We start from the raw sequence: 24235 nt of genomic DNA on the forward strand, positions 1-24235 counted from the left end.
TGCAGTGGTGCCATCTTGGCTCACCGCACCGTCCGTCTCCCCCAGGTTGCAGCGATTCTCAACTTTGTGCTGGTGACTTGAAATTATGGTGTTCTCCTGGCCCGCCAGCAGGTGGGGCCTTTCAGACTCCCTCCTGGGCCCTGGCTTCCACTCTGCAGGTGAGCCTGCAGGTGCCCCTCACCTCCATCAGGGGATGTGTCTGATTCTCCCCAACAGTCTCTTTCCTGTTGCTGCCCCCAAAAGCAAGTACCCAGGCCCTTTTCAGGGAGAGAGTGGGGCAGCAGAATTTCCATGATCAGCGTCCCTGACTCAGGGCTCCTGGTGGCTGGCTTAGGTTTTACTCCTTTCTTTGTCCTTAGACTTTCCAGCTGGTACTTACTAAATCTCCCAAAAAAGCCTTTCTTCTGCCATGGAGGCTGGGAGATGTGATCTGGGCGATAACATAGGTGTGAGCCAGGGCTGTTTATTCCCAGGCGCCGCCCGCCTTCCTGAAGTCCGGCCACCTGGCTGCCTTCACGTGAGCCACACAGGATTGCTCCCCATGGGGGTTTCTGCAGTGGAGGGCAGCCCTGTCTCCAGGCTTTTATGAATGACTGAAACTCAGTCCAGATCCAGATGAAGCGCCTGAATTGTGCTATTAAATTGTTGCTGGAGTCACTGTAGTCATCTGTTTTGAAATGCACAGAATTTTTTTCCCCATATTGGAGGCCAGTGCTTATAAAGAGTAGAAGAATGCCAAAACCTGGTCTTTCCTTTTCCTCAAATTGAAGTTTAGTTACTGGCTTCTAGTGCCTTATTTCCCAGAGATTTTTAGTGGAACAAAATGGGATGTCTTGATAGTATCTTTTCGAGTGGATATTGGCCGGGCACAGTGGCTCACGCCTGTAATCCCAGCACTTTGTAAGGCCAGGACAGGCGGATCACATGAGGCCAGGAGTTCAAGACGAGCCTGGCCAACAAGGCAAAACCCTGTGTCTACTAAAAATACAAAAAAATTAGCCAGGCGTGGTGGCGCATACCTGTAATCCCAGCTACTAGGGAGGCTGAGGCACGAGAATCACTTGAACCCAGGAGGCAGAGGTTGCAGTGAGCCAAGATTGTGCCACTGCACTCCAGCCTCAGTGACAGTGAGACTCTGTCTTAATAAATAATAAAAAATAAAGAGTGGATGTTTACTGACCAACACGGTAAGGTGGGTGCATGAATTTCTGTGTTCTTCTTAGTGAACTTTGGCTCTTAAAAATAGGTGATGAAATGGACAAAGAATGTTTTGAGGGTTAATACTTTAAACTGAAGCTATTACATTGTACTATTCCTAGAATATTATCTGCCTTTCCTCTTTCACATCTTTTTTTTTTTTAGTAGATAAGAGAATGTCTCTTAGAAAACAGGTTAGCTACTAAGTGAAATGTCAAGATAGTTTTCTAGCATTTTTCTATAGGTAGACTCAGAGGAAAGAATGTTTCTTCATGTCTCAATATTTAGTTCAGGCTCAGTATTGACGTCTACCCTCAAAACTCTTTTAACAGTCCATAATAAAATCAGATCTTTGCTGTCACTCACTGTGGCTGTTACAGAAAGAATGAGCCAGAGCTGGTCTTAGAGAAAAACAAGATGGACAGCTACTTGTTCTTCTTTTGTTTACTTAGAAAAGAAAATTCACACACACACACACACACACACACACACACACACACACACACACAAGCTTGGTCTAGCAGTACTGGAAGATAGATTTTCTACCATCAATGTTGTAATTTCAAACTTGAAAGTTGCAGGAACTTCGAGATAGGCTTTGCCCATTGTTTATGGACGCCTCATATGTGTATATATATGGGGACAGAGTCTCGCTCTGTCACCCAGGCTGGAGTACAGTGGCATAATCATAGCTCACTGTACCCTTGACCTCCTGGGCTCAAGCGATCCTCCCACCTCAGCCTCCTGAGTAGCTGGGACCACAGGCACATGCCACTACACCTGGCTAATTTTTTTGTAATTTTTGTAGAAACGAGGTGTTACTATGTTGCCCGGGCTGGTCTTGAACTCCTGGCCTCAAGCAGTCCTCCCACCTCAGCCTCCCAAAGTGCTGGGATTATAGGCGTGAGCCACTGCGCCCGGCCTCTCATATGATCAGTGCTGGGATTACAGGCGTGAGCCACCGCGCCCTGCCTCTCATATGATCATTTTCTTTCTCCATGTGCATTTTTGTTGTCGTTGTTTTTTGAATATACGTAATGCACAAAATGTAGTCTCTTTTCCCTAAAATATTCTACAACAATATCTACACTGTTAGGCAAAATAAGTGAAGGGTATGTGTTTATTATTTGTAAAATATCACAAAAGTTTAGAAGTTGGCTTTTTTCAAAAGGTGCACTGTGTGTTTTCTTTGCATTTGCTAAGCTGGATTCTGAGCTAGGAAAACATCTCATAAACATTCCATTCTGAAACCCAGCACAAGCAGACTGCTCCTTAGCTCAGCAAAAGTGACTAGAGCCTGCGTTGATTATGGAAGTGTAGCCTTTGACATATAACATCTTTTATCAACCTTCCTGCTTGGCCAAGAAACTAATCATTTACTTTACGGGCCATCATCTGCATCTTAAGGTTTGAGAAATGGTGTTTTCTGACATTAGTCTTATTTGACAGGCAGTGCACTGGTTGGAATATTAATTTCAGTGAGATTTATAGTAATGGATCCTACAGAGGAGAAAACCACAAGCATCTCTTGGCCTAAATCTGTGGTGCTGGAATGCTGGGCTCTTACCTTGCATCCTGGTGGAGCCACAGGCACACGCGGAAGTGGATTCAAGCAGTTATTTCATGGCCCCATTCTTCCCTTCCACTCCAGAGCTTCATTGTTGCCAGCTATAAAGCACGCCAGCAGAAGCAAGAAGCAACATTCTTTTTTAAATCAAGTAATTAATTTCTTAAATTTTAGTCAGGCAATCTCTAGGAGGGAAGTTTGGGAGAAACTGTGGCTGAGGCCACCTAGAATGAGCCCTAAAAGCAAGGCCTTTGACACTTTAGTGACCAAGGTCACTAAAGTTTATGTTCAGCCTTTTTTTTTTTTTTTTTTTTGAGACGGAGTCTCGCTCTGTAGCCCGGGCTGGAGTGCAGTGGCGCAATCTTGGCTCACTGCAAGCTCCGCCTCCCGGGTTCGCGCCATTCTCCTGCCTCAGCCTCCTGAGTAGCGCCACCATGCCCGGCTAATTTTTGTGTGTGTGTATTTTTAGTAGAGACGGGGTTTCACTGTGTTAGCCAGGGTGGTCTCAATATCCTGACCTCATGATCCACCCGCCTCAGCCTCCCAAAGTGCTGGGATTATAGGCATGAGCCACTGCACCCGGCCACGTTCAGCCTTTCTTAGTGTCACCGTGAGTGCCTCTTGGCACTAGTGTCCTGGGACATACCATCTTGAGTCAATACATTTGTGCGGTCTGGTTTCTTTGCTTTCGTTTGATTATTATGGCATCTTTCACCCAGTAGCCTGATCCGTTGTCCACCATTATTTCATGGGAGGGCTGAGCCAGGTTTGTACTTCAGTTTACTGGAAAGTGATTGTTCTGGGTATGCGGGTTCCATGTATATTTATGTGTTTGAAAGTTCATTTGGGCCGGGCGCAGTGGCTCACGCCTGTTATCCCAACACTTTGGGAGGCCAAGGCAGGTGGATCACCTGAGGTGAGGAGTTCGAGACCAGCCTGGCCAACATGGTAAAACCCTGCCTCTACTAAAAATATAAAAATTAGCCGGACATGGTGGCGCACTCCTGTAATCCTAGCTACTCAGGAGGCTGAGGCAGGAGAACCACTTGGACCCGGGAGTCAAAGGTTGCAGTGAGCCAAGATTGTGCCACTGCACTCCAGCTTGGGCTGTCTCAAAAAAATTAAAAATAAGAAAGTTCATCTGTATGTGAAGTGTAATAGAAAAATATTAGAGCATCTTGAAATAATACAGTAGAAAAATGGCAACAAACCTAAACTACTAGCAATATCTAAAAGTAGGTTGCTTTCTGAAAGGTGTATTCCTGAAAAGATCTAGTCAGATTTGGTCTGTAGAACTTAATGTCACTGCGAAGTGCATCCTTTTGTGTTATGGCTATTACCACTACTACTACTGCTGCATTTTTAAAACACGGGGTCTCGCTCTGTCACTCATGCAGTGGTGTCAGCACGGCTCACTGTAGCCTCAACCTCCTGGGCTCAAGTGATCCTCCCCCTTCTCGCATAGCTGGGACTGACTATAGGTGCACACCACCATGCCCAGCTAATTTTTTTTTTAAGAGTTGGGGTCTCACTGTGTTGCCAAGGCTGGTCTTGAACTCGTGGGCTCAGGCCATCTTCCTGCCTCAGCCTCCTAAAGTGCTGGGCTTACAGGTGTGAGCCAACATGCCCGGCCTATTAGTCTTTTTTTTTTTTTTTTGAGACGGAGTCTCGCTGTATCGTCCAGGCTGGAGTGCAGTGGTGAGATCTCGGCTCACTGCAACCTGTGCCTCCTGGGTTCAAGCAATTCTCCTGCCTCAGCCTCCCAAGTAGCTGGGATTAGAGGCATGCACCACCACGCCCGGCTACATTTTGTATTTTTGGTAGAGACAGGGTTTCACCAGGTTGGCCAGGCTGGTCTCGAACTCCTGACCTCAGGTGATCCACCCGTCTCAGCTTCCCAAAGTGCTGGGATTACAGGCGCGAGCCACTGCACCTGGCCCTGGCCTATTAGTCTTTTTTTTTTTTTTTTTTTGAAACGGAGTCTTGCTGTCACCCATGCTGGAGTGCAGTGGTATGATCTCAGCTCACTGCAGGCTCCGCCCCCGGGGTTCACGCCATTCTCCTGCCTCAGCCTCCCGAGTAGCTGGGACTACAGGTGCCCGCCACCTCGCCTGGCTCATTTTTTGTATTTTTAGTAGAGACGGGGTTTCACTGTGTTAGCCAGGATGGTCTCGATCTCCTGACCTCGTGATCCGCCCGCCTCGGCCTCCCAAAGTGCTGGGATTACAGGCGTGAGCCACCGCGCCCGGCTCTATTAGTCTTAAGTAATGACAAAAATGTGTTCATTCCAGAGTGATTGGTGGTTCATTTCTGCCTTTTGCAGAGCCACCTCTGCTACTTTTGGTTAATGACTCTTGTAAATGTGATGAGAGTTATAGATCTATTTCCCCCAGAACACTCAGTGTTTAGCATATGGTTTCAGCGACGTTAGAGACCCACGAAGCCCATCCAGTTATCCACAGACACCTGGTCTTTGCAGTTGGCCCTGACACTTAGTTTCTGTCCTGCCTCTACTGCTGCCCATGTCTCCACAGGAGGAGATGGCTCACTGTGTGCAACCTCCACCTCCCGAGTTCAAGTGATTTCTCCTGCCTTAGCCTCCTTAGTAGCTGGGACTACAGGCATGTGTCACCACGCTCGGCTAATTTTTGTATTTTTTTTATTAGAGATGGGGTTTCACCATATTGGCCAGGCTGGTGTTGAACTCCTGACCTCAAGTGATCCACCTGCCTCCGCCTCCCAAAGTGCTGGGATTATAGGCATGAACCATCCTGCCTGGCCTTATTTACAATTCTTAAATCAACTCAAACTGAGTTCTTTTTTTTTCCCCCATGCAGTCATGTGCTGCTGCTGTTGTTTTTTTAACTACCTGTTTCTGCCCTTTGCCTGTTTTTCTGTTGGGTTATTTATCTCCTAATGACTTAAAGCAAATTAGCCATTTGTTAGGGGTTGCAAATATTTTTTTTTCTGGACTGTCATTTGCCTTTTGACCTTGTTTATGATTCTTTTCACCATTCTGAAGTCTTGAATTTCTGTATATTCAAATGCGTTGGTCTTTTTTTGTAAGGCTTCTAAATACTAGAAAGGGTTTTTCCTGCTCCCAGCATGTACATAAAACATTTCCCAAGGTGGTCCTCTAATACTCTGGGGTCATGTTTTACCTTCAGTACTTGGGGTGTATTGGATGTAAGGAATCCCTCCCTTGCATTCAGGGGCTGGGAAGGATGCTTGCCTGTGTCCTTACTTATGTAGAGGGGCTTAGGGTTACTCTGAAGCATTTAGGGTAAATGTCAGAAGGAGCTTCTCTTCCAAACTTCAGTAGAGAAAAAATCATTGAAGCAAAATGCTAGAAAGTTAATATTTGTTGGATTAGGTGGTGAGTATATGGAGGTTCATTTTACTGTTCTCTTTTGTGAATATTTGCAGTTAAAAAAGAGCTTTTCTGCCTTCATCCTCCCATCCCTGTTTAAAACATTCTGAAAGCTCTGCTTTTTCCCATTAACATTTTAGAAAAACCATTTCCAAGTGATGGTTGGTGGTATTACCTTCTCAGCACCTGCACGTAAGCAAGTGAAGACATCATTTTTCTTTCTAACATTTTATTAAAGGAAATTTTCAAACTGAAAAGTTGAAAGTATTTTACAGCTAACACCTGTGTATCCACCACTTAGATTCTTCCCTTAACATTTTACTATACTTGTCCACACACACACACACACACACACACACACACACACCATCCATCTTTTTTATTTTTATTTCTTTTTTTGAGACCGCATCTAGCTCTGTCACCCAGGCTGCCAGGCTGGAGTGCAGTGGTGCGATCATAGCTTGCTACCGCTTTGACCTCCAGGGCTCAAGCGATCTTCCTGCCTCTGCCTCCAGAGTTGCTGAGACTACAGGAGTGCACCACCATGCTCAGCTAATTTTTCGATTTTTTTGTAGGGACAAGATCTTGTTATGTTGTCCAGGCTAGTCTCAAACTCCTGGGCTCAAGTGATCCACCTCAGCCTCCCAGAGTGCTGAGATTACAGACAAACCACCACACCTGACTTTATTTTTTGTGTGTGCATTTCCGGGTAGACGGTAGGCATCAGTACATCTCTCCTCAATACTGAGTAGAGTTCAATGTTTGTTTTTTTCTTGTAAGATAAAATTTACTTACAGTGGAATGCATCTATCTTGAGTGAACACTATGTGAGTTTTAACAAATGCCTGCATCTCTGTGAACTGAAACCCTATCAAGGTTTACCATCACTCCAGAAAGTTCTCTCATACTTCCTTCCAGTCTCAGCTCCCTTCTGCCCACATTCCCCAAGAGGCAACCAGTGTTCTGGTTTTTTTCTACTATAGATTAGTTTTGTCTTTTCTAGAACTTGATATGAACGGAGCATCTACTCTTTTGATGACGTTTCTTTCGCTCTGCATTTTTTTTAGATTTATCCACATCTTATGTGTCATTTACCCAGTATGTGAATATATTAGAGTTGTTGATGTATTCTCTTCATGACGGATGTCTGGGCTCTTTGTAGTTTAGCCATTGTGAACAAAGCTACCGTGAACATTCTCGTACAAGTCTTTTAATGGACACATATTTTCACTTATCTAAGATAAATATTGTAGTGGAATTGTTGGGTAGATAAGTGTTTAGTTTTGTAAGAAACCCCCATAACCTTTTCCTAAGTGACTATACCATTTGTGGTTTTGTCAGTGCTGTATGAGAGTTCTGATTGCTCTATGTCCTCACTAACTTTTTTTTTTTTTTTTTTTTTTTTTTGAGATAGAGTCTCACTCTGTCACCCAGGCTGGAGTGCAGCGGCACAATCTCGGCTCACTGCAACCTCCACCTCTGGGGTTCAAGCAATTCTCGTCCCTCAGCCTCCCAAGTAGCTGGGATTACAGATGTGCGCCACCACACCTGGCTAATTTTTGTATTTTTGGTAGAGACAGGGTTTCACCATGTTGGCCAGGCTGGCCTGAAACTCCTGACCTCAAGCTATCTGGCCATCTCGACCTCCCAAAGTGCTGGGATTACAGGCGTGAGCTGCCACACCCAGCCTCCTCACCAACTTTTGATGTTATTAGTTTTTTTCTTTTTAGCCCTTCTGATGTGTGTATAATGATATCTTCATGGTTTTAATTTGAATTTCTCAGGTAACTAATGACGTTGAACATTTTCATGTGCTTGTTGGCCGTTTATGTGTCTTCTTCTGTGACATGTCTGTTCCAGTCTTTTGTTGCTTTTTAGGTTTGGTTGTTTATCTTTTTATGATAGAGTTGTTAGAGCTCTTTAGATATTCTGGATACCAGTCCTTTGTCAGATATGTTTTGTGACTATTTTCTCCAATCTGTGGCTTGCCTGTTTTCTTTCTTTGAGCAAATGGTTTAAATTTTGCTGCAGTCGTATTCATTTATGGTTTTTGCTTCCTAGGCCCTGTCCAAGAAACTTTTGCCTACCCTAGAGTCAGGAACGTGTTTTCCTGTGTGTTCTGTGAAAGCTTTATATACTTAATGCTATACATAAAAGCTAAAGTTTTTATATTTAAGCCAATAATCCCTCTCATTAATTTTTATGTCTGTTGTGAGGTATGAATCAAGGTTGTTTTTTCCCTAATGGATTCCTATTCCATCATCATTTGTTGAGAAGATTTTTCTTCCCTGCTGGGATTGCTTTGGTGCTTTACAGTCCCGTGACCTGTGAGTCTGTTTCTGGACTCCTTAGTCTCTTCCGATGATCTGTTTGTCAGTCTTCAACTTTGTTCTTTTTCAGGATAGCTTTGCATTTTCTAGTTTCTTTTCCTTTCCATATAAAATTTAAAATCCACTTTGTCTGCAGAAAAGCCTGTAGGGATTATGATTAGGATGGGATTGGACCTAGAGATCAGTTTGAGAGTTGATATGTTAATAATATTGAGTACCCAGAATATGGTATCTCTCTTCATTTATTTAGCTCTTTTTAAATTTGTTTTGGTAATATTCTGTGACTTTTTTTTTTTTTTTTGGTATGGAGGTCTTACATCTTTTGTAAAATTTATTCCTGATACTTTGGATTTTGACAGTATCATAAAAGAAAATTATTTCATTTACTTTTCCAGTTTGCTGCTGGCCTAAACATATAATTAATTTTTTATATTTTAATCTTGTATCCTATGACTTTGCTAAATTCATATATTAAATAGTTGGTCCATAGATTCCTTAAGATGGCAATGAAGACTGTTTGATGTCTTGCTTTCTAATGTTTGTACCTTTTATTTCTTTTTCTTGCTTCACTGCAATGTGTAAGACCTCCAGCACAAAGTAAGGAGAGTGAGTATCCTTGCCTTGTTTCTAGTCTTAACGGGAAGAGTTCACATATCTTCATCATTAAGTACAATGTCAGCTGTAGATTTTCTTAACTGTTCTTCATCAGTGAAAGAAGGTTCTTCCTAATTCTGGGTTTCTTAAGTTTCTACCATGAATGAGCATTGCATTTTCTCATGCTTTTTCTGCATCTGTTGGGTTGGCACAGTCTTTCTCTGTCCGGTTGAATTGGAATTTATCACCACCTCTAATGGTGACTTGCTCTTTAAGATGATCGTCTCACACTGTCCTCACTTTGAAATCTCCCACCTCCATCCCATCACAGTTAACACCTGCTGCTGCTTCAAGAGAGGTTGGTGCTGTCGGCCTGGGGCTCCCTTCTCTTTCCTTCTTCGTGTGACCAGCCCCCTAAGTGGTTTGTTCCTCCAGGCAAGCAGTCTCAACCATAAATCCATCTCAGTATATGTAGTAGCTCATGTATTTGAAGGCAGAAACTTCCCTTGCCCATGCATATCCCCCAGCCCCTCCCACATTTCTACTTCTCCAGAACATAATTTCTTTTTTTGTTTTGTTTTTTTTTTTGGTGGAGTCTCGCTCTGCTGCCCAGGCAGGCGTGTGGTGGTGCCATCTCGGCTGGCCGCAACCTCCGTCTCTCAGGTTCAACTGATGCTCCTGCCTCAGCCTCCCAAGTAGCTGGGATTACAGGCGCCCACCACGATGCCCAGCTCATTTTTTGTATTTTTAGTAGAGACGGGGTTTCACCATGTTGGCCAGGCTGGCCTCGAACTCCTGACCTCAGGTGATCTGCCTGCCTCGGCCTCCCAAAGTGCTGGGACTCCAGGCGTGAGCCCCTGCGCCCGGCCTGTAGCATAACTCCTGTAGATAGTTGCCTAAGTTTTTTTCCACTTCTCATTCTCTTTCATGCTTCAGCCATTCTTCCTGCACATCTCCATCAAAATATGTCAAGGTCTCCAGATAAGCTCCTCGTTCCCAGACTCGGGGGACGCGTCTGGTTTCCTCTTCCCTCCTGTGCCACGCCGGGCGCAGTTGCCTGCTTGCTGCTCTCCAGATACCCTCTCCTGTTGGCTTCCATCTCATACACGGTCTTGGCGTTTCTCTTACTCAGTCTCCTTTGCTGACCTTTGGCAGTTTCGGTGCCACACAGGGCCCTGGGCCCACATCTCTTTGGCCTCCTCTCCGTGATGGCAGGCACTGCCCTGTTGACCGCTGTATACCTGGGACGGTCTCTCTGGTAGAGTCTGCTGTTTGTGTTGAATGGGTGAAGTAAATAAGTCAAGGTTTACCAAGCAAAGCAGTAAGAACCTATTCTTTGAAAAAAAAATAAAAATACAGTTGATTCTTGTTATTCACAGTTCTAGTCTGTAAGTCTCTGGGATGCTGGATTAGCGAATCATGAAGTGTTGCTCCCAGGGGAAGGATTGGTAGGTGGCCTCTTGTCGCAACATTTTCATCAGCTGATCAAAAGACAACCTCGTTTTGTGTGTGCTTCCCTGCCTGAAGACATGCTGACGTAATGGGGATTGCTGGTTCGCTAACGCTGAACTCGTGGCTCGCATAGAACTCAGCCCACACATGTGCTTTCTCCGCAGGGCACATCACAGGCTGCTTGTGCTTAGGGACACTCAACGACACTCAGCACTGTGCCAGGGCCAACAGTGAAATCAACAAAAAGCACAAAAGTGCAAAAAGCAGACACTCAGTAGCCCTATATAGACCATGAAAAGGACAGTTGTTTTCAGAATCAACACAAGAAGATAGGACATTGCTCTGTGTGACCTCAGCCAGGAACATGTGCATCATGTGACTCAAATCTTTTCCCGAGGCTGGGAGCGGTGGCTCACGCCTGTAATCCGAGCACTTTGGGAGGCCAAGGTGGGCAGATCACCTGAGGTCAGGAGTTCAAGACCAGCCTGGCCAACATGGTGAAACCCTGTCTCTACTAAAAATACAAAAATTAGACAGGCGTGGTGGCATGCACCTGTAGTCGCAGCTACTCAGGAGGCTGAGGCAGGAGAATTGCTTGAACCCAGGAGGCAGAGGTTGTGTGAGTCGAGATCGTGCCATTGCACTCCAGCCTGGGCAACAGAAGCAAAACTCTGTCTCAAAAAAAAAAAAAAATCCCACTTTGCATGTGTCCACGGACGGCTGTACAACAATGTGGGGTCACAAATAAACCTCACCTAGCAGGCGAGTTCACAGATACTGAGCCTGTGCGTGTTGAGGAGCAGCCCTATTTGGAAGTAAGTTCTTTTCACCACTGATTGGATTTAGGAGGCCAGTGGATTTAAATAAAATTGTACTTAATAAACCAGTTTTGTGTATACCAGGTTTTCCTGTGTGTCCCAACCCTGGAGTTAATGAAGCTGAGAGTCCAACTCTTCTTTCACCATTCAGGAAGTAGATATCAGGCCTTACAGCCAATTAGAGCACAGCCGAGACTGGAATGTGATTATTAAACTCACGTTCCTGCAGGGTCGCCGTTGCACCCAGTACTCACCAAGGTTGCGGTGCCGCACACATGCCCAGTGCGTGTGTTAGGACGTGTGCCGCTGAGCTTCACCAAGAGCACTTCTGCCTCTTGGATGTAGCACTGGGGTTAACAGCATTTCACCACTGAAACTGAATGGCACAGAGATTGAGTTTTGTTTTGTTTTTGATGTTTTTAAAACAACACCATTTGGGGAGTTTGGGGAATATCCAAAATCTGGTCATAAGGTCCATTCCATCCTTTCAGCGTGTGTGGAAGGAGCTCCTCCTCCATGACAGGCGACATTAGACCTGGGGGTGCAGCCGTGAATGGGCCAAACACGGCACCTGTCCTCAGACCATCGGTCCAGCAGGGAACTCTGTCGCTCAGCCATTGCCTAGATTTTCGGTGATAAGCACGGTGACTGCTAGAGGCAACAGGTACAGGATGCAACTGGGCCAGTGCGTGCAGCCCCAAATACTACCAAGTACTACCTGAGAACGGGGTGCCTGGAGAGTGAGAGGCTGGACAGTGGCCAGGGAAGGGCCTTGTGTCCCTGGATTTGCACATCTGGCTGCCGGATTTGAGAAGTGAGGGTGGCAGCCTCAGGACACCAGCCATGATCATCATTCAGTCCCACCCTCCTTTTTGGGGCAGGACTGGTATTACAGAGAGGGTCTCGCTCTTTTGCCCAGGCTGGCATGCAGGAACGCAATCACAGCTCATTGCAGCCTCAACCTCCTGGGATCAGGCACTCTTCCTACCTCAGCTACACAGTCATGCACCACCACGCCCAGCTAATTTTTGTATTTTTTGTAGAGGTAGGACCTCACTATGTTGCCCAGTCTGGTCTCGAATTCCTGGCCTCAAGCAGTCCTCCCACCTTGGCCTCCCAAAATGCAGGGATTACAGGTGCGAAGCACCGCATCTGGCCCCAGCCCTCTTTCTCACCCACCGCCTAGCAAGCAGGGCTGCCATGACTTGGTATCCATGTCGATCTCCTGAGGGAAAGAGAGGACTGCTCAGAGAACCAGGCTCTGATCTTTAGGGAAATTATTTTTACTGCAAATAATTGACATTCCGGGTTATGCACCATCTCTTCTGAGTTGGATTGGCCTCGTGTCTGAGTGGTGCTGCGTGCCAGGTGCTAGAGGTGCATCCGCTGACAGAGACTCCTGTGTCCACGCACTGGCATGATCCCCCCTGATCGTGCCTTTCGTTGACAGATCCTGGAAGATGGTGGCCCCTAGTCTGAGATGCTGCTGAGCAGAGAAGCTGCAGACACAGCCTGTCCTCCCAGCCCCCCCATCCCACCACCGTCTCCCCATTTGTGGGAGACGCTTGCATTTGTTCCTTTTGAATGAAGGTCACTTGCTGTTGTCAGAAAGAAGGTTAGGCAGCTTTCTGGTAAAAGCAACTGAAAAGACACTGAATGGACGCTGTGAAGAGCTTAGGATGATGCGCTTGTGTTTATGGCCTGTTCCATTCAAAGTGGTGTCACGCTGCACGATGGCACGTAGGTCAGCAAGGGGCCGTGGGTGTGACGGTGGTCCTGTGAGAGGAGCAGGTCATGTTTTTGCTGCAGCTTTCCCATGTTTCATTTACACACACAAGTACTTGTCACTGTGCTACAGCTGGCCACAGTATCCAGTTAGTCACATGCAGCGCAGGTCTGTAGCCAGGAGCCACAGGCCACAGCATACAGCCTAGGGGCGTAGTAGGCCTACCATCTAGATTTGTGTTTGCACGGCAGAATTGCCTACAGGGCTTTTCTTTGTTTGTTGTTGTTGTTGTTTTTGAGATGGAGTCTCGCTCTGTGGCCCAGGCTGGAGTGCAGTGGTGCGATTTTGGCTCACTTCAAGCTCCGCCCCCCAGGTTCACACCATTCTCCTGCCTCAGGCTCCTGAGTAGCTGGGACTGCAGGCGCCTGCCACCATGCCTGGCTAATTTTTTGTATTTTTAGTAGAGATGGGGTTTCACCATGTTAGCCAGGATGGTCTCGAACTCCTGACCTTGTGATCCTCCCGCCTCGGCCTCCCAAAGTGCTGGGATTACAGGCGTGAGCCACTGCGCCCGGCCCCTTCAGGGCATTTCTTAGAATGTATGTCAGCGTTTTGTGACACATGAGTATAATAGCAACATCTTTTTAATAAATATGTGTCATGCCACTTTGGACACGTGTGATTCTTTGGCCAGCCTCGGTATGCGAGCACGTAGGCTAGCGCTCAACCCATGAGTCTATGGAACCCAGGGGAAGCAATTGCCATTTCCTAGTAGTTCGTGTCTTAATTAAGGGAGCCCCTAGACCTTACTCTTTCACTTTACCTAGGAGTTTGGTTCCTAAATTCACCATTCAAGTCCAGCAACAGAACTGATAGAAAGGAACCTTTGTCTTTCGTGTGAATGCTCATGAGGGGCCATCCTTACAGTGGAAACGCTCCTGAGGCTCCAGCGAATCAAGACCCTCAGACCCCTGGGCTGTCCCCACCCCATGACCACCTGTTCTGCAGGCACCCTCAGCGCTGTGCCCTGCGTGTCGCCCAGGCAGGTGTTTGTTTTTGAGCGCAGATTCTGCCTGTGGCCATAGCCGTGTGGAGATGTTCACGCATGTACTTCCCTTTGTGATTTCAGCCGATACGGAAGATGTGTGCATCGTAGAGAGATTGTTCTCCAGCAGCCTAGTGGCCATTGTGAGCCTTAAAGCACCGAGGAAGCTAAAGGTTTGCCACTTTAAGAAGGGAACTGAGATCTGCAACTACAGCTACTCCAACACGATTCTGGCTGTGAAGCTCAACAGGCAGGTGAGCGCTGCCCCAGCTGAGTGTGGGCTTGTCTGTTGCTCCCTCCAGCACTCTGGGACAAGCCCACCCCACTGGCATGCCCCTCCGTCATTCCCTTGCTGCCTGGCCCCACATTGCCGGGCACAGATCCTTGCCTACAGAGACCAGCTCTGTTTCCTCACCCACCAGCTTTGCTCAGCCCATTCCATTCATGACAAATGCCCGGGCCTCTGCCACACTGCTCCCATACAGGCATCCCCGGCCCCACCCAGAGGGTGGATGGCCGTCTTTTTCACTTATTACCTCGTTTTGCTTTTATAAATGTTACTTAAAAAAATATTTGGCCGAGCACAGTGGCTCACGCCTGTAGTCCCAACACTTTGGGAGGCCGAGGCGGGCAGATTGCCTGAGGTCAGGAGTTCGAGACCAGCCTGGCCAACATGATGAAACCCTGTCTCTACTAAAAATACAAAAATTAGCCAGGTATGGTGGCAGGCACCCTGTAATCCCAGCTACTCGGGGGTCTGAGGCAGGAAAATCGCTTGAACCTGGGAGTCAGAAGTTGCAGTGAGCCAAGGTCATGTCATTGCACTCCAGCTTGGGCAACAAGAGCGAGACTTCGTCTCAAAAAAAAAAAAAAAATCTTTTAGACTTTTTTTTCCTTTTGTAAATTGCTAATTTAACTTTGAATTCAAGATGAAGGATTTATTACTTTGTATCTCCCCCAAACTAATAAGACTGTCTGGCATGGAGGAAGGACGTGGTGGGTGGCATGTGTGCGTGTTTCATGAGGCTGTCTCCCAGCTTGTGCTCACGCCCAGGGTAACAGCACCACCCGGGAGACCCCTCGCATTCTGATTCTGCCCGCATTCCCTGCAGGGAAAGCTGAGTAGGCTGCTGGCTGTAGAGTGGACATGATGACAGCCAGTAGCTGCACTCTGAGATACGGTGACTAGGTGAAGTCACAGTAGAGATGCACTTACCTTACACAGTTGAAACTGGGAACTGGTCTGTTAACTGACAAAATTGGTTAGAATGGGAAATTATAAGACATAATATCTTGAGCATTTAAAAATTGTAAAGCATACAAATTGTGTTCACGTCCAACTAACGTAGAGCTGGGTACATGCCCGTCATCTTTCTTGCATAAATCGTCTCAGCGATGCATTGTCTGCATGTCTACATTTTCTTCCAAATGGAGCAAGAACTTGCAAAATAATCTGAGTGCACAATAAAATGTTAGACCTTTTATAACCCCCTTATTTTCATTTTACCTGTGCCACACTCAGCATCAGTTTTAAAAAGCAAATCTTTCCAAATCTATTCACAGCACACTTGTCTTAGCTGTAGGTTAGCATTTGCCTAACACTGAACTAAATGGCCTGGTTAGAATTCCCAGTAGAGCTGGGGTGAGTATGAGGGAGAGGTGCACCCGGCCCGGCTCCTTCTTGATTGTTGATGGAAAGCAGCTATATCCTCTGCGCTTCTAACATCGGTCTGCATGGTGTTCTAGAAGGAACTAAGATTGTGAGGCCAAGGCAGGGGTGGACCACCTGAGGTCAGGAGTTCAAGACCAGCCTGGCCAACATGGTGAAACCCCATCTCTACTAAAAATACAAAAATTAGCCAGGCATGGTGGCGGACACCTGTAATCCCAGCTACTTGGGAGGCTGAGGCAGGAGAATCACTTGAACCCGGGAGACAGAGGTTGCAGTGAGCCTAGATCACACCATTGCACTCCAGCCTGGGCAACATAGCAAGACTCTGACTCCAAAAAAATAAAATACGGTAACAATAGAAGGAACGAGAGCGTCGTAGTCCAGGAGTCAGTCAAGTGGAGATTGGGCAGGTGTTGTTGCACTGGCTGTTGCTTCACGTTTGGTTTCGTTTTGTCTCTCGCCTAGAGGCTGATAGTATGCCTGGAGGAGTCCCTGTACATCCACAACATTCGGGACATGAAGGTGCTGCATACGATCAGGGAGACGCCTCCAAACCCTGCAGGTGAGCTAATTTGTGAGGAGAGAATCTCATTTTTCTGATTTTTGCCCTTGAAAGACAGCTATAGATGAGAGAGATTTTTTCTTTTTATAGGTTCCGCAGATGAGACAGATTTTAAAAGTATTGATCCCAAACCAAGATGCCTTCCTACCGATGCTGGTCATGTGACCACATAAATTCATTGGTTTGATCAACTTTCAAGTTTGAGGTTACTGATCAGTTCAAACCAAAGGCCTTTAATCTCTTTACAATACTGGTATCACTTAAGTTGGGGATTTGGGGTTGCAGAACTTTCTTAACACAGCAAACAAGATTGTATCCAAGCTCTTATTTGTTCCTAATGCTCTGTTAAATGAATGCTGAATTATGTCTGACATCCAAGAAGGAACTCTCAGGTGGAAGTTTGCATCTCGTCCTCCATGTGTCATTTGCAGGCCTGTGTGCGCTGTCAATCAACAACGACAACTGCTACTTGGCGTACCCAGGGAGCGCGACCATCGGAGAGGTGCAGGTCTTCGATACCATTAATTTGGTGAGATGCCTTTCCTGCTTGAATAGCTCTCTAAAGTGTGGCTTTTTCCTGAAGAGGAGCACTGTGGTGTCCCTGGCATCCTGACTTGGCTCAGCAATACAACCGCTGCACTTTTTTTTTTTTTTTTTTTTTTTTTTTTTTTTTTTTTTTTTTTTTTTTGAGACAGGGTCTCTCTCTCTCTGTCGCCCAGGCTGGAGTGCAGTGGTGCAGTCCTAGCTCACTGCAGCCTCAACCTCCCAGGCTCAAGTGATCCTCCTGCCTCAGCCTCCCAAGGAGTTACAGTCATGCAACACCACACCCAGCTAATTTTTTATTTTTGTAGAGATGGAGTCTTGCTGGGTTGCCCAGGCTGGCCTGCAACTCCTGGCCTCAAGCCATCCTCCCGCCTCAACCCCCTAAAGTGCTGGGATTACAGGCAGGTGCCCCACGCCCAGCCCCGCTACTCTCTTCTCAGTAGCAGAGCAGGTCTGGCTCATTCTGCTTCTGGATCTGCTGCAGTGTTCAGACCAGTGCTGAGCTCCTCGCCACGGGAATGTTTGAAGGAACATAGAAAACCTTAGGGATAAGCTGCTTTGCTTTTTCTAAAGTTGGAGCAGCATTTCTTGGATGCCCAGCCCCAGTAAATCAAGTGGGTCTGGCACTTGTTTGGACCATAATGGTGTTTTAGGAACAGCTAATTGGCACTGTGCAGCGGCCACGCTTTATTGGTGTCCCTTTTTCAGAGAGCTGCAAACATGATTCCAGCTCACGACAGTCCTTTAGCGGCATTGGCCTTTGACGCAAGTGGAACTAAACTTGCCACGGCTTCGGAGAAGGTGAGCCTGCTTTTCCCCGCGGGGGCACTGGTGCCAAGGCGTCCACAGACTTTTTCAGTTCCATTCACACAGCCAGCTTAGAGGCAAGGGCCTATACTTACCAGCTCCGGGAGAAGCAAAGACAGCCACCCGCTTGTCAGGCCGTGGGCGTGTGCTGCCCGAGAGTGAGCGGAGCTTGCGGTGTGCCACTGGGACGGGAGAGCTGGTCCACGTTTGTAGTAGAAAATACAGACATGTCCAGAGGAGACAGAAGTGCCGTGTGTAACCACGCCACTCACCCAGTGTGTTTCTAAATGATGAAACTAACACATGACAATAGGGAACCCAGACAGTGATGAAATGGGAAAAAGCAAGGCCAGAATTCTGTCCAGCCAGTCTGAACACATTTCAGTGCATTTCCTTTCATTTTCTCTTTAGTTAACAAAATTGGGATCCTACTATGGGTATAATTTATCCTTTTTCACTCTGCATGACATTTGTCTAAGTTCAAAAGCACTCGTAATGGCCGTGCAGTATTTAGTTGTGATTTATGTCAACATCACCCTTTTGGGACTTTATGTTTCTAATACGTTGCTGCCGTAGGTAGTAGTGTATTTAAGTCATGTATCAATCTTTTATATGTATTTCTAACTATGAATTCAAGAGATTCCAGTAAGAAGAATGTCTGGCTTTAAAGGAGATGGCCTCTAAATGTCCCCGTGTACCTGTGACCGCGTGGCGAGGCTCCCTGGCCCCCAGGAGACTGAAGGCTCCTCGTTCTCTTCCTCACTTGGACTGTGCCTCTCTTCGTTTCAGTTCCTCTTTTCTTGAAAGTTCCGTCTTCTCTTCTTCTGTCTTGAGGTCGCGTCTGCTCTCCCACCTCCGTTGTCTCCTCTGGATGCCAGTCCGCTCTTCGTTGCCCACCGATGACCTTTACTTTGATTTGGATATGATTTTGCTTCTCATTGAAATCCTAAAATAACCTCCCCTTTCAAGCCGTCTCTCCCCTCAAACTATCGACCAGAGAAGATACAATAAAATGTCGGCTCACTTCCTTAGCTTTCCTGCCTGGGCCTTTGTTCTTCAGTCTCACACCTGAGTTCTGTAATAATGATGTCACCGCTTATGGGTCACTTCTGTGTCATGAATTATCCTGGATCTTTTATCTTCATTACCTCGTTTGTTTCCCCTCAGCAAGGTAAACATTTCTCTGTTTCATAGCAAGGGCTCAGACAGGTTAAGCGGTGTGCCCGGGGCTTCCCAGCTGGGCAGCAACAGAGGGGTCAGACTCCAAGCCTGACTTTGATTCTATTATGCTAGACTATCCCAATATCACCTTGTCCTTTTCTTTTCCCTTTGAAATGGCCCTGAAATTCTGTTACCCTTTGACTAATCAAGTCTCACTGTTGTGTTTTTTTAGTAGCTCTTATAAAGGCCCAAAAGTACTTGATGGAATTTTAAGGCCCATAAAAATAGAATTTTTTTTTCTGGATTATAAAGAGGAAACTTGATTGCTTTTACATGGAATCCTCTTATCTGTGGAGTGAGAGCAGCAAGGCCTTCCCAGCCCTGCTCTGTCCCAGGTGCTGAGGCCCCACTGAGGCCTGTGACTTAATCCTGCTTTCAAGAATCTTGCGGTCGTGTGGCAACAAAACAACTCTTAATTAATTAGTATTGCACGGTAGATGTGCACCAAAAAAATTATGTCTCCATCTAAAAGTTTAGGCTGCAGAGGACAAAACCTTTGCTGTGGTTATTTTTGTATATGGGTGCAGAAAATAGTTCATTCTCTAATTCTCAATGTTACAAACTCAGTTTGTGTCCCTCCATCCAGAGAGAACCAACTGGTCTCAAGTACCAGTTTTTTTTTTTGAGACAGAGTCTTGCTTGCTCTGTTGCCCAGGCTGGAGTACAGTGGTACAATCTCTGCTCTGTGCAACCTCTACCTCCCAGGCTTAAGTGATCTTCCTACCTCAGCCTCCCAAGTAGCTGGGACTACAGGCACCTGCCACCACGCCCGGCTAATTTTTGTAATTTTTGTAGAGATGGGGTTTCACCGTGTTGCCAGGCTGGTTTCAAACTCCTGAGCTGAAGCGATCTACTTACCTCAGCCTCCCAAAGTGCTAGAATTACAGGAGTGAGCCACCGTGCCTGGCCTATATCCTGATTTCTAATAGCTGTATACTATCCCATTGTATGAGTTTACCATAATTTATGTAAACAATTCCTTGGTGTTCTACACTTTAGGTCATCTGCTGCTTTTTACTTTTTTTTTTTTTTTTTTTTTTGAAATGAAGTCTTGTTCTGTCCCCCAGGCTGGAGTGCAGTGTGGTGTGATCTCAGCTCACCACAACCTCCGCCTCCCGGGTTCAAGCAGTTCTCCTGCCTCAGCCTCCTGAGTAGCTGAGATTACAAGTGCGCACCACCACACCTAGCTAATTTTTGTATTTTGAGTAGATAGGGTTTAATCACGTTGACCAGGCTGGTCATGAACTCCTGACCTCGTGATCCACCCACCTTGGCCTCCCAAAGTGCTGGGATTACAGGAGTGAGCCACCACGCCAGCCACTTTTTACTATTTATAATCACAGAGATAGTGCAGTGGCATGATCATGGCTCACTGCAGCCTCCACTCTTGGGACAACAGGAGCAAACCATCAGGCTTAGCTGATTTTTTTGTTTTTGTAGAGATGGGGTCTCGCTATGTTGCCCATGCTGGTCTTGAACTCCTGGGCTCTAGTGTTTCTCCTGTCTTGGCCTCCCCAAGTGCTGGGATTACAGGCATGAGTTACTGCATTCGGCCTAGATAGTCTTGTCTGTCTTTCTTTCTTTCTTTTTCTTTCTTTCTTTCTCTCTTTCTCTCTTTCTTTCTTTTTTTTTTGAGACAGAGTCCGTCTGTAGCCCAAGCTGGAGTGCAATGGCGCGATCTCAGCTCACTGCAACCTCCACCTCGGGCTCAAGCGATTCTTGTGCCTCAGTCTCCCAAGTAGCTGGGACTACAGGTGCGTGCCACCACACCCAGCTAATTTTTGAGACAGAGTCTTGCTGTGTCGCCCAGGCTCAAGTGCACTGGCGCGATCTCGGCTCACTGCAACCTCCGCCTCCTGGGTTCAAGCGATTCTCCTGCCTCAGCCTCCTGAGTAGCTGGGATTACAGGCATGCACCACCATGCCCGGCTAATTTTGTATTTTTAGTAGAGACGAGGTTTCACCATGTTGGCCAGGCTGGTCTGGAACTCCTCACCTCAGTTGACCGCTCACCTTGGCCTCCCAAAGTGTTGGGATTACAGGCGTGAGCCACCGCGCCCGGCCCACACCCAGCTAACTTTTTTGTATTTTAGTAAAAATGGGGTTTTACCATGTTGCCCAGGGTGGTCTCGAACTTCTGACCTCAGGAGATCTGCCCACCTTGACCTTCCATCCGCCTAGATATTCTTAACAGTTTTTATATTTAACAGTTTGAACCTCCTAAAATTTGTATAGTAGGAGGGTGAATGTTGAATAATTCTTCCTGCCCTGCAAATTTGGAATGCTATCCATTTTAAGGCCTTTCTTTCCATCAGTCTATTTCTTTTTGTGCTAATTTAATACCATTATATCACTTGATAGTATTCTTTTAATATTCAAGCATTCAAAGTCCTGCTCATTATTTTCTTGGCGCTTCTCTATTTATTCTCCCAGATGTTCATGTCTGTCTCATCATCTGCAGATCTGATATTAACTTACTAGGGGAAGTTGGCATCTTCAAGACACTTCCCATTAAAGCAGGCACGTGCCGAGCTCCCTTGCATTCCTAGTTCTTTGTCTTAGTAAGATTTTCTTCATGTGCATCTTACCATTTCGTGAGTTGGGATTGACTCCTTATAAGGTAGTTGAGATTTCCAGCTAATCAGCTCTCTTGGTCGGTAACTGAATTTAAAGTAGCAGAAAAGACCTTGGTGGGGTCTGAAGCCTCGTCAGACCACAAGGTCTTGCCCGTGTGCCACACACAAATCCAGGCTTTTATTTATTTATTTTTTTTTTTTTTTTCCGAGACGGAGTCTTGCTTCAGAGCTGAAGTGCAATGGTGCGACCTCGGCTCACTGCAGCGTCCACCTCCAGGGTTCAGGCGATTCTCCTGCCTCAGCCTGCCGAGTAGTTGGGATTACAGGCATGCACCACCACACCCAGCTAATTTTGTATTTTTAGTAGAGACAAAGTTTCTCCATGTTGGTCAGGCTGGTCTCAAACTCCTGACCTCTGGTGATCTGCCCGCCTCGGCCTCCCAAAGTGCTGGGATTACAGGCGTGAGCCACCACGCCCAGCCCAGGCTTTTATTTTTAATAGTTTAAATTTCAGATGACTCGGAACAATAGAATGATATGCCACTTTTGCCCTCAAGACTGTTAGTGTCGAGAGTAAGTAGTCAATTAAAATAGGTTTAAAGAAAAGATTGAACATTAAGTCAACAATAGAACAGGGGAGTGTTTTTCTATGCTCGTGGCAAAAAGTGTGGAAGTGATACTCAAAGGGGCCCTGGGGGACCCCAAACTCCTCGGTGGCCCAGGGCAGAGCTGTCCTGGAGATAGCTGTGTGGCGCATTTGCAGTCTGCTGTGAAAGATCGGATATTCCTGTTTTAACTCAGCTCAAATTCTTCTCTTTTCCTTCCACAGGGGACCGTGATTAGGGTATTTTCCATTCCAGAAGGACAAAAACTCTTTGAGTTTCGGAGAGGAGTGAAGAGGTAAAGTATATGAATGTCCAGAATGGATTCTGGAGGTTGTATTTGGATTTCAGTTTTATGTTATCTACGAACAAACAAGTAGAACCCCCAGGAGAATTCCACACGAGCATTTCTAGCCCGGCTGGGTCACCGGGTAAGATCTGGGAGTCGGTCTTGTCATGGGAATTCAAGAGCACTTTCAGAAAAGCAAACTGGGTTTTTGTTTGCGATCCCACCAGCTAGCGTGAGAGTAACCAGGTGGGTCCTCCAGTGCCCGGCAGCTCCCAGCCTGCTCTAAGGGACGGTGTGGTGCGGCAACCTCATGGGTAGCACACCCTCCCCTTTAAAGGCCACGCTCTAAGAACCTGTTCCAGCTCTCCAGCTCCGTTTTCACCCTCAGCAAATGGCGTTGGCCCCTTCTTTTAACCCAGAAGCCGCAGCCCCTTGTCTTCCTCCCTCCAGGCTGCAAAGCTTCTCTCATCTGTGCTTAGGTGCCTCCTGTGGCGCCTGCTTTGGAGGCAGGACTGTCCCTCCCTCGTCGGACAGTAGAGCAGGGGAGGCCTCGGGCTCTGGAGCCAGTGCCTCAGATCTGAGCTCTAGGGACCACTTGGAATCGCATGGCCGTGGTTGGCAGGACCCGACCTCAGGTCTCTGGCTCCTCGTCTCGGATCAGTACCTCCCTCCCTGAGGGTGGCCGTTGAAAGAGGAGGGGCTGTCTTTCGGGGACTCTCCCGCCATCTGGTCCCCCTTCCTCATGGGATCCCCACAGGTGCAGCAGGTGCACCTCAGTATCCCCAAACGTCACCACTCCTCCAGCTCCTGCCTCCTCGTGTCCTTTGGTCTTCCTCACACCACACCTTTCTGGATTTTTCCTGTGTTGCTGCTTCTGCTCAGTTCCCCTCTTGTGCCTGTTTCTGCCCTGGAGCCGCTCCTCACCCAACCCCCTTCCTCACCCCCACAGCCTGTGTGTGTGCTGATCCCGGGGCTAGACGTGTAGCCCGGCTTCCTTCTTGAGGTGCCCGTATTCCTTCTGCCTGCTGGGCACTGGGCACCTCAAGCCACCCAGGCCAGTTTGCCCCTGGCCCCTTGTCCCTCACACTCCCCATCTTGGTAAATAGCGCCACTTGCCACCCCGCCAGCATCCTGGCACCTAAGCCAGAGGGACTCGGCCCTGCATCCTTCCACCTGAATGGTGCCTCCAGGGATCTCCCAGCTGTTGGCCCGCCCTGTGCCCCTCCCCCCACACCACCTGATCCAGGCTTTGCCTGGTTTCTGCTGTTGCCCTGGATTCCTGTCAGGCCGTTCTTCAGACTCTCACCCAGGCTGTTTGAAAAATGTAAATATAATCCAATCACACCCCACCTGACATCTCCCACCACACCTCTGTCCTGCAGGATTAGCCCCAGGCCCCCTGCCTTGGTTCAGCAGGCCTCCCGGCACCAGCCCTTCCGCCCAGCCTGATTCTGTTTCACTGTCCCTGCCCTGGCTCCAGCAGTACCGCACTTTCGGATCCTCAGAAGAGCCGATCTCTTTTATCCACCAGGGTCTTGCGTGGGCTGGCGGATCTGGTGGCCTGGCCAGCTTCTGTAACCCTGGGAGTCCAAGTCGAGTGTTGCCCTCGAGGAGGCTTTTTTTTTGATCCTTGGGTTAAACCCCTTTCTCCATGCATCTCTAGTGCCTTCCACGTGTATTTTTCTCACATTCCTTTGCCTGTAGCAAATGGAATGTTTGGGTGACCGCCCAAGGGATTCACCTTGCCCGCTGCCTAGACAGAGCCGATTCGTCAAGACGGGAGTTGCAGTAGAGAAAGTAATTCATGCAGAGCCGGCCGTGCGTGAGGCTGGAGTTTTATTACTACTCAAATCAGTCTCTCTGAG

General features: G+C 47.2%; 1 protein-coding gene across 5 annotated transcripts in view; it reads left to right on the plus strand.

Moving 5' to 3' along the window:
* WIPI2 (WD repeat domain, phosphoinositide interacting 2) overlaps nucleotides 1–24235 on the plus strand; it is a 42089-nt gene that overhangs the window by 10278 nt on the left and 7576 nt on the right. For all 5 annotated transcript variants that reach the window (XM_032755802.2, XM_032755804.2, XM_032755808.2 and 2 more), the window contains 5 exons: nucleotides 14184–14353; nucleotides 16237–16333; nucleotides 16765–16862; nucleotides 17585–17677; nucleotides 22309–22379. In XM_032755802.2, coding sequence (XP_032611693.1) covers nucleotides 14184–14353; nucleotides 16237–16333; nucleotides 16765–16862; nucleotides 17585–17677; nucleotides 22309–22379 — 529 coding nt within the window. The remainder of the gene's footprint in view (nucleotides 1–14183; nucleotides 14354–16236; nucleotides 16334–16764; nucleotides 16863–17584; nucleotides 17678–22308; nucleotides 22380–24235) is intronic.

Source organism: Hylobates moloch, unplaced genomic scaffold (assembly GCF_009828535.3).
Source record: "Hylobates moloch isolate HMO894 unplaced genomic scaffold, HMol_V3 SCAFFOLD_1, whole genome shotgun sequence".
Taxonomy (NCBI): Eukaryota; Metazoa; Chordata; class Mammalia; order Primates; family Hylobatidae; genus Hylobates; species Hylobates moloch.